Below are 14,644 nucleotides of genomic sequence, written 5' to 3'. Positions count from 1 at the left end.
CTGACTGGAATTGTACAACAGTTACAGCACGGAAAGGGGCCATTCGGCCTGTCGTTTCTATGCCAGCTCTCTGCAAGAGCAATTCAGCCAATCCCACACCCCAGTCTTTTCCCCATAGCCATACATTTTTTTTTCTTTTCTAATCCTTTGTTGCAGAGAAGGAAGATGACGTGGATTTCCCAACCAGAAAGGTTATGGGCGCAATTCTCTCAGCCCGCTGGGCTGGGAGACATACCATTTAGCGGGCTCACCACTGGGTGTAACGGCTTCCACGTGTCTCCAGTTGCCAGATTTCCAGCGTCATCAGTTCCATCCCCGAAATCGGCACAGAGCTGATTTATATATTAAAATCTTCATTACCATCCGATTAGCGGGCCCAGGACTGAAATCTCCGGCCCCCTGGAACTGCCCAAGGGGCACCTTAGCACTGCCCACAGGGTTGCTACCCTATCTAAGCATTTACCATTCAACTCCTGTGTCTCTCCAACACTGGGATAGGATTTCCCCCTGTGCCCCAGAGATTTTATCATTGGATCTCGAACAGGCAGAAAGCAACTTGGGGATGAGCTTCATGGTCTGACTGCCCACCTTCTGCCTTCTGTGGTTTGGTTGCAGCAGTAGAAGTTGTGGCTGCCCATGAGACAGGTAAATGTGGCAAACACGGCTCTACATTTGTATTGCAATGATGGATAAGGGAAACACATTCCTAGAAGTCACCAAAGGAAGGAATGGGACAGGACTGTAGGAAGGGCCTCTGGAAGTAATTTCAGAGTGCTGCTATATAGAGGTGCCAGGAGAACCCTGTTCAATTTAAAAAGATTAAAATAGCATCTGCATCAGAAGATGTCTTGTAACTGTCTTCCCCTTGCTGTCATGGCAGGGTCTGTGAGCAGGAGACATACCTATCCATGGCTCCATCCCAAGATGGACACAACTCTCTGACTGAGGCCACAGATCTGTGTTTCATGTGGAATGATCCCCACGCTGGATAGCAGGGTCAGGAATGTATCATCAGGACAGGGGAGAAGAGCTCCTTCACCTCAATTCTGCCTGTGCAATGTTGCAGCTTCAAGCACAGGACATGCCCTTTTCAAAAGTTAGATATCTTGTCACCCACCTGGAAGAGTTGTTGCTGCTACTGATTTGCCTCAATGTTTCAGAGCATAGACCAGGAACAGGATCCTTCTGCACCAGAAAACAAAGCTTAATAAAAACATCTGTCAGTCTCTTTGTTTGATTTAAACTCAATACATTTTAAAAGACCCATGTTAAACTTGCATGGGATCCTAGTTAGGCAACATTAGTCAGCCAGTACAATGGAAATTCCTGGTATTCATACAATGAAATGCAAAAAGGGTTTACTAGGAGAGTACCAGAACGGAGCTATTAAATTACAAAAATTAAAGAGGCTGAGATCTTAGACCCTCAGGTATAGGAGCAGAATTAGGCCATTCGGCCCATCGTGTCTGCTCCAACAATCCATCATGGCTGATATGTTTCTCAACTCCATTCTCCTGCCTTTTCCCCATAACCTATGATCCCCTGACCAATCAAGAACCTACCTTTTGAATTTTGAACAGGTTGGGCCTGATAAGTATGGAGGAAATGTTTCCACTTGTGGAAACTCAGGCCATCAACATAACTTAGTTACCAATAAATCTAATAGGGAAATAAGGAGAACTTTCATAACTCAGAGAGTGGCGTTAGAATGTGGAACTTGCGACCACGAGTAGCAAGTAGCTCAGATGCTTTCAAAAGGAAATTAAGCGAGTACGTGAGAGAAAAAAGGAAGAGGTTGTAAGGACAAATACCAGCACGGTATTTGTTGGGCTGTTTCTGTGCTCTGTATTCTATGTAATTCTACATCATGTTGTAGAACATGGTAAAAGTGTCACCATGTTTGTCTGCAAAGGATTGTAACAACACTTCCAATTCTTGACAAACCATCCAACTAACTCATATACTATTAATTATTTTCAAACTCGGATTTCATTGTGGTTAAATGTGAAAATGCAAAACAAATTTTGCAAGAGGAATAGCATTAGCCAGAGTTCCCCTGGGGTTAATCTGGTGATTTGTAACCGGAACTTTTGAACTAAGAGATTAGAATCATAGAATCCTACAGGGCAGAAGGAGGCCATTCGGCCCATCGAGTCTGCACCAACTACAATCCCACCCTGGCCCTAATCCCATAACCCCATGCATTTACCCTAGCTTGTCCCCCTGACACTAAGGGGCAATTTAGCACAGCCAATCCACCTAACCCGCACATCTTTAGAGCGTGGGAGGAAACCGGAGCAGCCAGAGGAAACCCACGCAGACACGGGGAGAATGTGCAAACTCCACACAGACAGTGGCCCAAGCCCGGAATCGAACCCAGGTTCCTGGCGCTGTGAGGCAGCAGTGTTAACTACTGTGCCACCGTGCCGCCCACGCTTGATTGTTTTAGTTCCAGAACATTTCCAAAATCTCAAATTCTATATTCAAATTATTTTACAACTTTTATAAAAAGCCCTCACTGTTTTCACAGTTCCAATTTTCCGTTTCTTGTCTCCAGTCACCTCACATAGGACCATAATCCAGTTAAAAACCATCGGGTCTGGACCCAGCACTCAGAGGGCCCAGTCCGTGCTTCCTCTGTCAATAGCAATGCTGGTCAGTTACCTTTCACATCAACCATCACTCATTGGATTTGATAGGTAGGTTTACCCAGATGCCGTTCCTGCCACTAACACTCCCCATTTATCGATACTGGGGACCCAGCACCGCTGGATTCTGCTGTGGCCAATAAGTCCTGAAGTGGGACTTGAACCCAGGGTTTCCCAGCTTAGAGGCAGGAGCTCTGCCGATTGCGCCACTCAGGGGACCAGTGCCCTGCCAGGCAAAAAGCAGAATGACTCAACCACATTTGGATACAGACCTGTGGAGACAATGGAGATGACTTTGATCTCGGGCGCTGGACAGGTTTTAGTTGGTCCAGCAAATTCTCCGCTGAGACGCACATTCCGGAAGTAGTGACGCCAAATTGTTGCTTTTGGAAGCGTTGGCTGTCGCAGACGGGAGATGCGTCACTGCAGACAGCAGGGGTTGCTGACATGGTATCCCATGGTTCCCACAGTATCTCTGCAGACTTGTGTCGAGACATGTTCTGCCCTTTTGCAGGGCTGAAGCTGGAACAGGGATTGTGACTCCACTCCGAGAACCTCCGATGCTGCAACTTTACCATTTGCCTTTGGTCACCAATGGGTTCTGTGCTACTAGGTCTCTGACTTCTCTTGCGATCCATGTACTCAGCTAGAGCCTTGTGCTGGATCTGCCTTAACCCTACAGTTGACGCACTAAATGCCGAGGAAGTCGTTTCAAACAGTTGCCGCCTTGAGGCGACGAAACTCCTTTCTCCCTGCATGTTTGGGAAGTTGACGGTCTTTTCCTGCTCCCACGGAGGAGTGCCTTTTCTTGAAATGCTCGGCACACCCAACTGATTTATTTTTTCGGGTTCCGAATGATACATTTTCTTCTCTTGCAACGTTAGTCTTTTCCTTCCCCCCGTACGGGCAGTCTGGTGCTGGGATGACAGAGCTCTCGCTCCCAGATCCTCCTGGAATAATTGTGATAACTGGGTGGTGGTTGTTGAATCATCATGGACATCCCTCGGGTCTGTCAAAGAACCTGAACGCAAATGTGCAATGCTCGGCCTCTCGGTGGGCTTCTGCTTAGCTCGGTTTGGCCAACTGAGCTGGAGATCTCTGCGTTTGAAAGAGGTCTCCCTCAGCACCTTAGTCTGTGCATGCTTTACTTGGTTTCTATAAGTAATTTTAGAAGAATCAGTTAGTGAGCCTAAGGCGTCTGAAGATCCTTCATTCAGTTGGTTGGGTTCAGTAGATTCATCTAAGACTTGGGAAGAATTCTTGCACTTTCGAAGCTGTGCTATTTTCTTCTGGATCCCCCTGCGTGGGTCTTGGTTTCCTTCCCTCTGTTTGTATTCCTCCTTTGGCCCCTCAGCGAGTTGCCTTTTCAGTTTTGCATTCAGCGCTGCATTTTTAGCCATATTCCTGCTTTCAAAAGTAAGTCGGTGCAACATTGGCGTATTTTCAGCAGTGATCACTCCATCAGTACATAACTCTCCTACTGGTCTCGCTGAGTGGTTCTCTAGAACATTGAAGCTACTTCTAACATCTGACTGTGGAATCATTCGAAGTCCTGCACTGTCAACGTTATGTCTCATTTGCCTTTGGCTTGTATACTTGCTCTGCATTGCTGACTCAGGCACCGTAGGGTGTGGCTTAGGGATGTGAGGGTTTTCCCTGGGTCCGCAGTAGAAGATCTGGCTGCTGCTAGTGTTATGTCCCCTGAGCCCAAATTCCCCACATGTAGGTTGCAAGTCCAGACCAGGTGACTGAAGTGCTATGTGTCTGTCATTTATCTCATTCAAAGACTCCTGTCTCTCTTTGCAACCTCGCGCCACATGAAACTTAGAATCTACCTCAGGTTTTTGGGGTTCTGTCATCTTCTCTGGTCCCGTACCCACGATAGGGCCTGAAAAGCCTTCTGTTTGCCTGGGCTCCCGAGCAGATGCATGGGTATATGTGCTAGCCATGTAGAAATATGATGCCACTTTCTGATTGCTTTCACTGGCTCTATTAGGATTTTGTACAGCTGGTAGCTCAAGGTGCTGCTGGCTAATGGGAAGTGGCTTAATTCCATGTGCCAATGGTACGCAGTAGATTTGTTGCTGTGATTCTGTACAGTCAAGTGGGACGCCAGAGCTGGGATGGATAAAAGAAGGAGGTGAACCAGTTGGGTTGCTCTGAGGTGACTTCTCAGCCTGTTTGGAAGTAAAATTGTCTGCGCCTTCAAGTGAATGATGGCATTTTCCCACAAAACCAGTCATGTTTAAAGTAGGTCTGCACCATGGAGCCTGGGAATAGGCTTGTCCATGATCAGAAGGAAGTCTATCAAGGGGCAGGTTCATTGTCTCCGGAGATTGCTGACTATTTTCAATAGTCACCTCTAGTGCCTGGCTCTCAATTGGTGATCTCTTTGTCACATCTTGTGGGCATGGCCCATCATAGCTGTAATAACTGCCAAGACCATCGTGCTGCCTGGCAACTAGGAAACTTTCACGCCGCATCGGTGGAGGAGGTGGGTTTGACCAATTATATCTCCCATCATGGCCATTATAATTGGAGTTCGCCATTGATAGGAACACAAGTCTCTCTTCAGTGCCAGCATCACAGATGACTGATGTCAGTTTTGCGTCAGTTTGTTGCAGTGCCAGTGAATCAGGAGCCTGTTGGAATACATTCCCTGACTGCCTGGGACTCTCACTGCAATGAGCTAGAGACAGGTATTCTGGAGCATTGAAAGATGCCGAGAAGGAACTGTAACCAGAGTCCCCTTTGCCACGATGATGGTTGACCTGGTCTACGTGGCCAGTGAGCCTGTCCGGAGAGAAGTGACTGTTGGTGGCTGCTGTTTGGTCCAACCTGTTCATACTTCAGCTGTTGTTCTTTAATCCGATCTTCATCCTTGCTAAGGGAGGCCGCAAAGATTCATTCATTCTCATTTGGTGAGATGGCTTCTGAAAGGAGATTAATTACAGTTAAAACACTTCCCACTGAGTAAAGAAAGAACATGCTTAAAGTTATCATAATTTTAGGGCATCCCAAAGTGCTTCTAATCGTGTAGAAAAATGCAACAGCCAATTTCACATACAGCAACATTCAACAGACAGAAAATGAGACGAGTCAGCATTTTGTTGGTAGTACTGGTTGAGGGAGGAATGTTGACCCGGAAAATGTCTTGTGCTTTGAATAGGACCATTTATCTTTCATGTCAACCTCAACAGATAGAAGGCTCCGTTTTAACATGTAATTTGAAATAAGTCACACCTCGCAATCAAACGAAAACTTAGTATTGCACTAAAGGGACAAAAGATAATATACTCAAGTCATTAAGTGGACTTGAACGCATAACTTTGTAATCAGAGGCAAGAATGCTGCCAACTCGTAGTGTCAATAACTGTAATGTATTTATAGGCATGTTGTATGTTTAGAAACTTAACATACTGCGCACAGTGCCAGGGCCCTAGCTGAGGTTCCCAACGTATGACGTTTCAGAAATCAGCTGATCCACTGAGGGGAGGTACTCAGCAAAGTCCAGGTATTTCCCAACAGCGAGGGAGGAAAAGAGGAAGAAGAAGTGATATTGGGGTGTGTGACACGTGCTGCAGGGAGATCAGACTTTCATTTCCTCTCAAGTCTGTAATATAGGCCAATAATTTGGGTTTCCTCTGGGTGTTCAGGTTTCCTCACACAAGTCCAAAAGAAGTGCTGGTTAGGTGCATTGGCCATGCTAAATTCTCCCTCAGCGTACCCAAACAGGCGCCGGAATGTGGCGACTGGGGGATTTTCACCGTAACTTCATTGCAGTGTTAATGTGAGCCTACTTGTGACACTAATAAATAAACTTTAAAACTTCAAACTTTAATAATTCCTTAGCTGAAGAAGCAGGTGAGCTGCCGGCTTAGTGTCACTCAGAAATCAACTACTAATGTGGAATAAATAAAGAAAAATATAAGTGAACTGAGACTTCTTTAAAATTCATCCATGGGATATGCAGCATTTATTGCCCATCCCTAATTGCCCTCAAGAAGGTGGTGGTGAGATGACTTCTGGAACCACTGCAATCCATTGTGATTTGGCAAATCACAATAGGAGCAGTGAGGGGCTGTCAAGGATGGGCCAAAGAAGGTTCAGGTCAAATATGACCTCGCAAAGCAGAAGTGTGGGACTCGCAAATCCCCGGATGTCAAAGAGCAGAAAGAGTAAGAAAAGGCGAAAAAAGAAAGTGCAATACTTCAGAAATCCTAAACGAGTTTAGCAAAGTATGCCTGCTACTATCCACAGCCAAGACAATGACATAGATGTACTTAATGCCTCAAAGTAACTATGGACACCTAATCAAAGTCTGATGTCAATTCTGACTGAAAATCTCAGAAGTGTTAATGGGGAAACCAGGGAGCTGGAGGAACAACTACATTTATGTACCTGCCCTTCCCTCAAAATGAAGAAAATTTGGACAATCTAAAACTAGATGGCCAGCCTTGGGTGGGATTTTAAATCAGGAAAACACTGGCAATGGATGGTGATTGCGATTTGTATCTCAGTTACCATGGGAGATTGACTCCCACGTTGCTGTAAATACATTACATTGTTAGTTGGGATCTTAGATTTGTTTAAGGAAGGCCAGCTTTACAATGTGACACTGGCGAAATGCCTACTTTTATCTTCTTGTTAAATGTGATCAGAGCAGTGGTTACACCTGGCAACGGGATATATGATTTGTATATGATTTATGTGCATTGTAGGAATAGACTTACAACGGAGGATAAAACATACCCTGTGTGCTGCGTGTGACAACATTGTAAACTTGTTTATGAAGAACATGATTTCAATATGCTATACATAAAGCACAAAACTAAACCTTCACTCTCATTGGTCCTCTCAGTGACTAGTCAATAGGGGAAAGAAGCTATTGGGTGAAGTAACAGTGTATGACTCAATTAGTGTGAGAACATTGGTGAGACTTGACTCATTCATTTTCTAATATTGTTAATATTGTAGATCCTAGTGTGGTTTTTTTTTAAGCATAACCGTCAATTCCACAATCCAACAGTGAACATAGAACATAGAACAGTACAGCATAGAACAGGCCCTTCAGCCCACAATGTTGTGCTGAGCTTTATCTGAAACCAAGATCAAGCTATCCCACTCCCTATCATCCTGGTCTGCTCCAATTGCCTATCCAATAACCGCTTAAATGTTCCTAAAGTGTCTGACTCCACTATCACTGCAGGCAGTCCATTCCACACCCCAACCACTCTCTGCGTAAAGAACCTACCTCTGATATCCTTCCTGTATCTCCCACCACGAACCCTATAGTTATGCCCCCTTGTAATAGCTCCATCCACCCGAGGAAATAGTCTTTGAACGTTCACTCTATCTATCCCCTTCATCATTTTATAAACCTCTATTAAGTCTCCCCTCAGCCTCCTCCGCTCCAGAGAGAACAACCCTAGCTCCCTCAACCTTTCCTCATAAGACCGACACTCCAAACCAGGCAGCATCCTGGTAAATCTCCTCTGCACTCTTTCCAGCGCTTCCACATCCTTCTTATAGTGAGGTGACCAGAACTGCACACAATATTCCAAATGTGGTCTCACCAAGGTCCTGTACAGTTGCAGCATAACCCCACGGCTCTTAAACTCCAACCCCCTGTTAATAAAAGCTAACACACTATAGGCCTTCTTCACAGCTCTATCCACTTGAGTGGCAACCTTTAGAGATCTGTGGATATGGACCCCAAGATCTCTCTGTTCCTCCACAGTCTTCAGAACCCTACCTTTGACCCCGTAATCCACATTTAAATTAGTCCTACCAAAATGAATCACCTCACATTTATCAGGGTTAAACTCCATTTGCCATTTTTCAGCCCAGCTTTGCATCCTATGTCTCTTTGCAGCCTACAACAGCCCTCCACCTCATCCATTACTCCACCAATCTTGGTGTCATCAGCAAATGTACTGATCCACCCTTCAGCCCCCTCCTCTAAGTCATTAATAAAAATCACAAAGAGCAGAGGACCAAGCACTGATCCCTGCGGCACTCCGCTAGCAACCTGCCTCCAATCCGAAAATTTTCCATCCACCACCACCCTCTGTCTTCGACCAGACAGCCAGTTACCTATCCAATTGGCCAACTTTCCCTCTATCCCACACTTCCTCACTTTCATCATAAGCCGACCATGGGGGACCTTATCAAACGCCTTACTAAAATCCATGTATATGACATCAACTGTCTTACCTTCATCAACACACTTAGTTACCTCCTCAAAATATTCTATCAAATTTGTGAGGCACGACTTGCCCTTCACGAATCCGTGCTGACTATCCCGGATTAATCCGCATCTCTCTAAATGGTCGTAAATCCCATCCCTAAGGACCTTTTCCATCAATTTACCAACCACCGAAGTGAGACTAACCGGTCTATAATTACCAGGGTCATTTCTATTCCCTTTCTCAAACAGAGGAACAACATTCACCACTCTCCAGTCCTCTGGCACTATCCCTGTGGACAGTGAAGACCCAAAGATCAAAGCCAAAGGCTCTGCAATCTCATCCCTTGCCTCCCAAAGAATCCTAGGATTCTTCCTAGTGAAGTTTAAGGTGAATTTCCCAAAGACTTTCAATATTATCTCGTGATTTGATAGGATGAATAAGGAAAGACTTTTTCCTTGGTTTGGGGAATCAATAACGAGGGGTCATCAACTTCACATGATCACTGAGAGAGAGAGGGTAAAGGGGGAGAGAAATTCATTTCTGCAGAAGATTGACAGAGTATGGAATGTTTTTCCACAAGGATCAACTGAGCCAGAGAACCTCATATCTTTTAAAGAAATTATGGAAAAGTATTTGAAATGGAGGAAGATGCAGGATCATAGGGAAAGCACAGGGCATTGGGATTAATTATTTATTGCTTCAACAACCCGCACAGACACAGGGGGCGATTCTCCCAAAAAAATTGGAGTAAATCACGCTGTTTTTTCCAATGGGAGTTTCAAACTGAATTTCCCACTCTCTGTACACTGCTGAGTGCATTAGTGTGAATCTGTCTACAAAGCAGAGCGTGGAGCCACTGTGCATGTACCAATCTGTCAGCGGCGAGATCGACGCATGCACAGTGGCCCCTGTCTGCCGACCTCTCAATCGCTGGCCAGCCCCGTGACCCCTGCATCGTCGGCCGCGTAACCCCCACAGCCAGATTGCTGACCCCTGAACATGCCTGAGCCAGCCCTGACTGCCCCCCCCCACCACCCCGCAGCCCTGACCCCCCCCATCAGGCTTCCCCACCCGCCCCCCCCCCCCCCCACCACTCTGATCGCTAGCCCCAATCACTGGCCTCACTCTCTCTGTCACTCAGCCCAAAATGCAGAGTGGCAGCGGGACCCCCCACCCGCACTGATTGCCCCCCCAGGGACCCCGGCCCCCCAACAGATCCCACCCCCCATTAGGCCCCTCCCCCATGGCACTGCCCTATGTTAGGCAGTGCCGGGGAACAGGCTGGTACTGCCAAGGTGGCAATGCCCAGGGGACACTCCCCCCACCCCCCCCCCCCCCGGCACCCGACCCTCTAGGGCACCTCGATTGTCCTCTCCTTCACCCCAGCGGCTTCAGGCTGCCAGCTCTCCGCATGTGGTGAGCGATGCTAAAGCCCTCTGGAGTGAACCACTCCTGGCGGTGGGGGGGGAGATGCTAGCGGGCCCGGAGACTTCAGTCCCGGGCCGCTAATGCACAGTGGCACAGTGGTTAGCATTGCTGTCTCACAGCGCCAGGGACCCAGGTTCGATTCCCGGCTTGGGTCACTGTCTGTGTGGAGTTTGCACGTTCTCCCCGTGTCTGCATGGGTTTCCTCCCACAGTCTGAAAGACGTGCTGGTTAGGTGCATTGACCCCAAACAGGCGCCGGAGTGTGGCGACTAGGGGAATTTCACACCAACCTCACTGCAGTATTAATGCTTACTTGTGACTAAAAAATAAACTTTACTTTTACTTTAATGATATTCAAATACATTAAATCCCTATTTGAATAATGTATTCAGCTACACGCCGATTTCCAGTGTGGAGCTAACAGTGGCAGAAACCCGGCTGCTGCAAATGCACAGAGGTCATGGCGCCCAGCAGGGAACTCGCAAAAAGGCCTCCTCTGGAGTCTCCCTGCCTGCTATGCTACAAAAGCAACACAGCGGGTTGGGAGAATCGCCCCCGCAATACTGGGCTCAATTTTAACTCAGTGTAATTGAGGTTTTGAGTGGGTAAAAATTGGACAAAAATAGGTCAGTTGGCCACTTCCTGTGCAGTAAGCATCTATGGTTTCCAATTCCTGTTTTTGTATGGTGAGATCAGTATACAGGTTGACTATTGGTGACAGGCCATTAAATGGTACAAGAACTCTGTGCCTCTGATTAACAGAACAATGTAGGTGTCAATGAAAAGTTGACACTATTGTTACTTTGAATCTCCACAAGCTTCCTTTAGGATGTTCAGTTGGCAGAAGCTTTTAAGCAGAGCAGTAGTCAACCAACCAACCAGTTGGGAATAAAGGGACAGAGAGTTATACAGATTTATTAGTGTTCATGAGGAAACAGATTCACAGAAACAGGATGATAAGAAAGGTTAGGGGATAGGTAGGCAGTTGGAAGACACCTTACGACAGATAATAATTTTAGAATAGGACAATAATACATTCATAAACACAGTCAACAGAAGAATGATTCCTATGGGGATTGAAACACAATGACTGGGATTCTCCCAAAAAAATTCTAAGTGCCGGAATCGCGTGAAAACTGGAGTCCCCCTATTCACTTACCAACTGACATTTTCTATCGAAGCATCACACTCCTAACACTTACAGCCTCACCGTAAACACACAACTAGCAGTGCTGCAAAACCCATACCCAGATCTCGCAGTTTGTACAGTCAACTACGACAGGCACATCTTGCAGGCATAATTCACCACACTTTCTGACACATCCCCCACTCTTGTGCAGGAAAGTGTGGCAATTTTTGAGACACTCCCTCGAATGCCTTGTCCGAGTCTTTACGTCGCTCGTTGACGTATGCCACGCATTTCAGAATGGAATCTGAATGTCTCCCACCAGATGGACCACAGCCGGGTGGACTGTCGGCAGAAGCAGGGGGCTGATCTCGATAATCAATACAGCCTCGACCATGGTTTGCAGCCAAGCGGAATGTCACACCACCGAGAATAGAGCCAGATCAGGTTAGTTCCCGCTCGCATATCCGGAGACATTTACCCATAAAATCATCATCTGATCATGATCATAGAGTCATAGAAACCCTACAGTGCAGAAGGAGGCCATTCGGCCCATCGAGTCTGCACCGACAACAACCCCACCCAGGCCTTGCCCCCGTAATCCCACATATTTACCCCGCTAATCCCTCTAACCTACACATCCTGGGACACTAAGGGGCAATTTAGCATGGCCAATCAACCTAACCCACACATCTTTGGATTGTGGGAGGAAACTGGAGCACCCGGAGGAAACCCATGCAGACACGGGGAGAATGTGCAAACTCCACACAACAGTGATCCAAACCGGGAATCGAACCCAGGTCCTTGGCGTTGTGAGGTAGCAGTGCTAATTACTGTGCCACCGTGCCGCTCCCATGACGCTTTATTAGTAAAACCACAACAGTACAAAATAGCAACACAACAACTCCAACAACATTCAAAGCTACATTCGACACCCTACTCGCACAGCCCGGACATAGTACCGCTCGCCGTCTGACCTTGCCCTACACTTTGGGGCTCGGTAGGCATTAGTCTCGAGGTTCCATGAACCTTCTCCTTGTCCTCATCTCTGGTTTCGTGATCTTCATGAAGAAGACAGTGGCAGTGAAATTTGAACTGGATTAATGAAACTGGAATATAAAGCTGGTCTCAGTAATGGTGACCATGACAACTTTTGTTGTAAAAACCATCTGGTTCACGACTGTCCTTTATGGAAGGAAATTAGCCCTCCTTATCCTGGCCTGGCCTCTTAAATGCCCCCCCCTGAAATGGCTTCACAGGCCATTCACTTCAAGTGGAATTATCTATGGATGATAAATGCCAACCTTGCCAGCGATGCCCACATCCCACCAAAGAATAAGGGAAATAAAGCATTGACTCCAGGTATTCTTCATAAGACTTATCTACTCGGTTCCTCTGCCACTTTCTGCCGAGACTGTTTGGGCTGATGGGCCTTCTCCTGTTGATTTCTGGGTAAAGAATGTGATAGGGTTCTGACACCGCCTCCAAGTGAACATTAAAACCACATCGGTTTGGGTGTCTGTCGTTCTGGTGGGCCGCTCGCTGTTCCTCTCCTTCCTCCATCCTCCACTAAACCAGGAACCAAAATAAAGGCAGCCAGCTCCTTCTTTAAAACATTCACGCCTCACTGCTGTCCACTTAATCCCCATTTCTGTTTAAAGTTTCAAGTTTATTTATTAATGTCACAAGTAGGTTTATATTAACACTGCAATGAAGTTACTGTGAAAATCCCCTAGTCACCACACTCCGGCGCCTGCTCAGGTACACGGAGGAAGAATTTAGCATGGCCAATGCACCTAACTAGCATGTCTTTCAGACTGTGGGAGGAAACTGGAGCACCCGGAGGAAACCCATGCAGACACGGGGAGAACGTGCAGACTCCGCACAGACAGGCACCCAAGTCAGGAATCGAACCCGGGTCCCTGGTGCTGTGAGGCAGCAGTGCTAACCACTGAGCTAAAGTGTTGCCCCTTGCCTGTATTTGGGCAGTGAGGGCCTCCCCGGTGAATTGGCTGGCCAATTTAAAATCATGTCCAAAAATTCTTTCTCGTGATTTTGGGTCCTACTATTCCTAAAATTTTAGGTATGATTGTACGCCTACTCAGCATGGATGGGCAAGGAGCAAACTTGTATTATCTGGGTATCTTAGCTCTGGAATGAAAATGCCCAAAAACGTAACCAAAGTGGAGTCTCACATCATTTGTATGGTCAAGATTTTATATAGTGGTTCCTTCAGTTGCAGTCAGGTTTTCGTATTAGTAGTGTATAAATAAGAATAATTTTAATTCTGTTATGAAACTTGGCCATTGACTTTGAGCCTCATGTATGTCTACTTGAATTGAAATTCTGAGGCTACTGATCTAGCTGTAGTTTAAATAGTTTAATCTCAATTAGTGCCAACTTTAAGCAGTTTGTGCTGTGAAATTCTCCCAATGACTGTGACATAAGTTTATGAGTACTTGAACACAGGAACTAATTAACCATTCATGAGAGAGATGTGATTGCCATTGCATTAGTGTGCACAGATACACTGATCTACACTAAACACACATCACAAGAAACCAGATTCCAACTATCTACCATCTAACCTAGCCCCTCATTATTATTTCAAAAGAATAAAAGCTAGAAATACCCTTTTGCAGTAGACACAACCATACATTTAACACACGTTAAAATGCTTCCTTGTGTCAGTTTAGCTCAGTGGTAGCCCATGGCCGGAATTTTACCTTTCCGTCCACCACAGGAATCGGAGCGGTTGAGGGGAGGATCAAGGGAGGGTCCATTGACCTCAGGTGGGATTTTACGCTTTCAGGACGAGTGAGGCCACAAATTCCCGCCCCGTGTGTCAGAAAATAAAGATTCAAAGTAATGTTCCCGTTGCATTTTCTTTGTGTGTGGCCGACTTATCTGAAAGTTCGGCGCCTTTACATTTGTTTGTGTGATGACACACATGTTATCTTACAGGGAACAGCCTGTGAGCAGTCTGTGTGGCACCTTCCAGATTCCTGCATGACTGCGCACACACACAGCTTAGCGGGAACATTGGTACAAGTGGCAAGCACCACTCCAGGACTTGAGCACATAGTGTATGCCGACACTTCAGCGCAGTGCTGAGGGGAGAACTTCAGGGTGGAAGTTGGATGGTTTCAAATGTGATGTTAAAGTGAGGCCATGCCTATTTGCTCAACTAGATACAAAAGATTCCATGGTACTGTCCAAAAAAACCAGCCACAAGTTCTCTGAGTGTCCTCA

General features: G+C 46.4%; 1 protein-coding gene across 1 annotated transcript in view; it reads right to left on the bottom strand.

Moving 5' to 3' along the window:
• shroom1 (shroom family member 1) overlaps nucleotides 1-5,494 on the bottom strand; it is a 28,104-nt gene extending 22,610 nt beyond the window's left edge. Inside the window, 2 exon segments of the mRNA XM_078231565.1 lie at nucleotides 1,118-1,185; nucleotides 2,921-5,494. Of these exon segments, the coding sequence (XP_078087691.1) occupies nucleotides 1,118-1,185; nucleotides 2,921-5,494 (2,642 nt within the window).
• Between the last annotated feature and the right edge of the window lie 9,150 nt (nucleotides 5,495-14,644).

The sequence above is a fragment of the Mustelus asterias genome, chromosome 16, assembly GCF_964213995.1.
Source record: "Mustelus asterias chromosome 16, sMusAst1.hap1.1, whole genome shotgun sequence".
NCBI lineage: Eukaryota > Metazoa > Chordata > Chondrichthyes > Carcharhiniformes > Triakidae > Mustelus > Mustelus asterias.
This window is presented reverse-complemented; position numbering and strand designations above follow the sequence as displayed.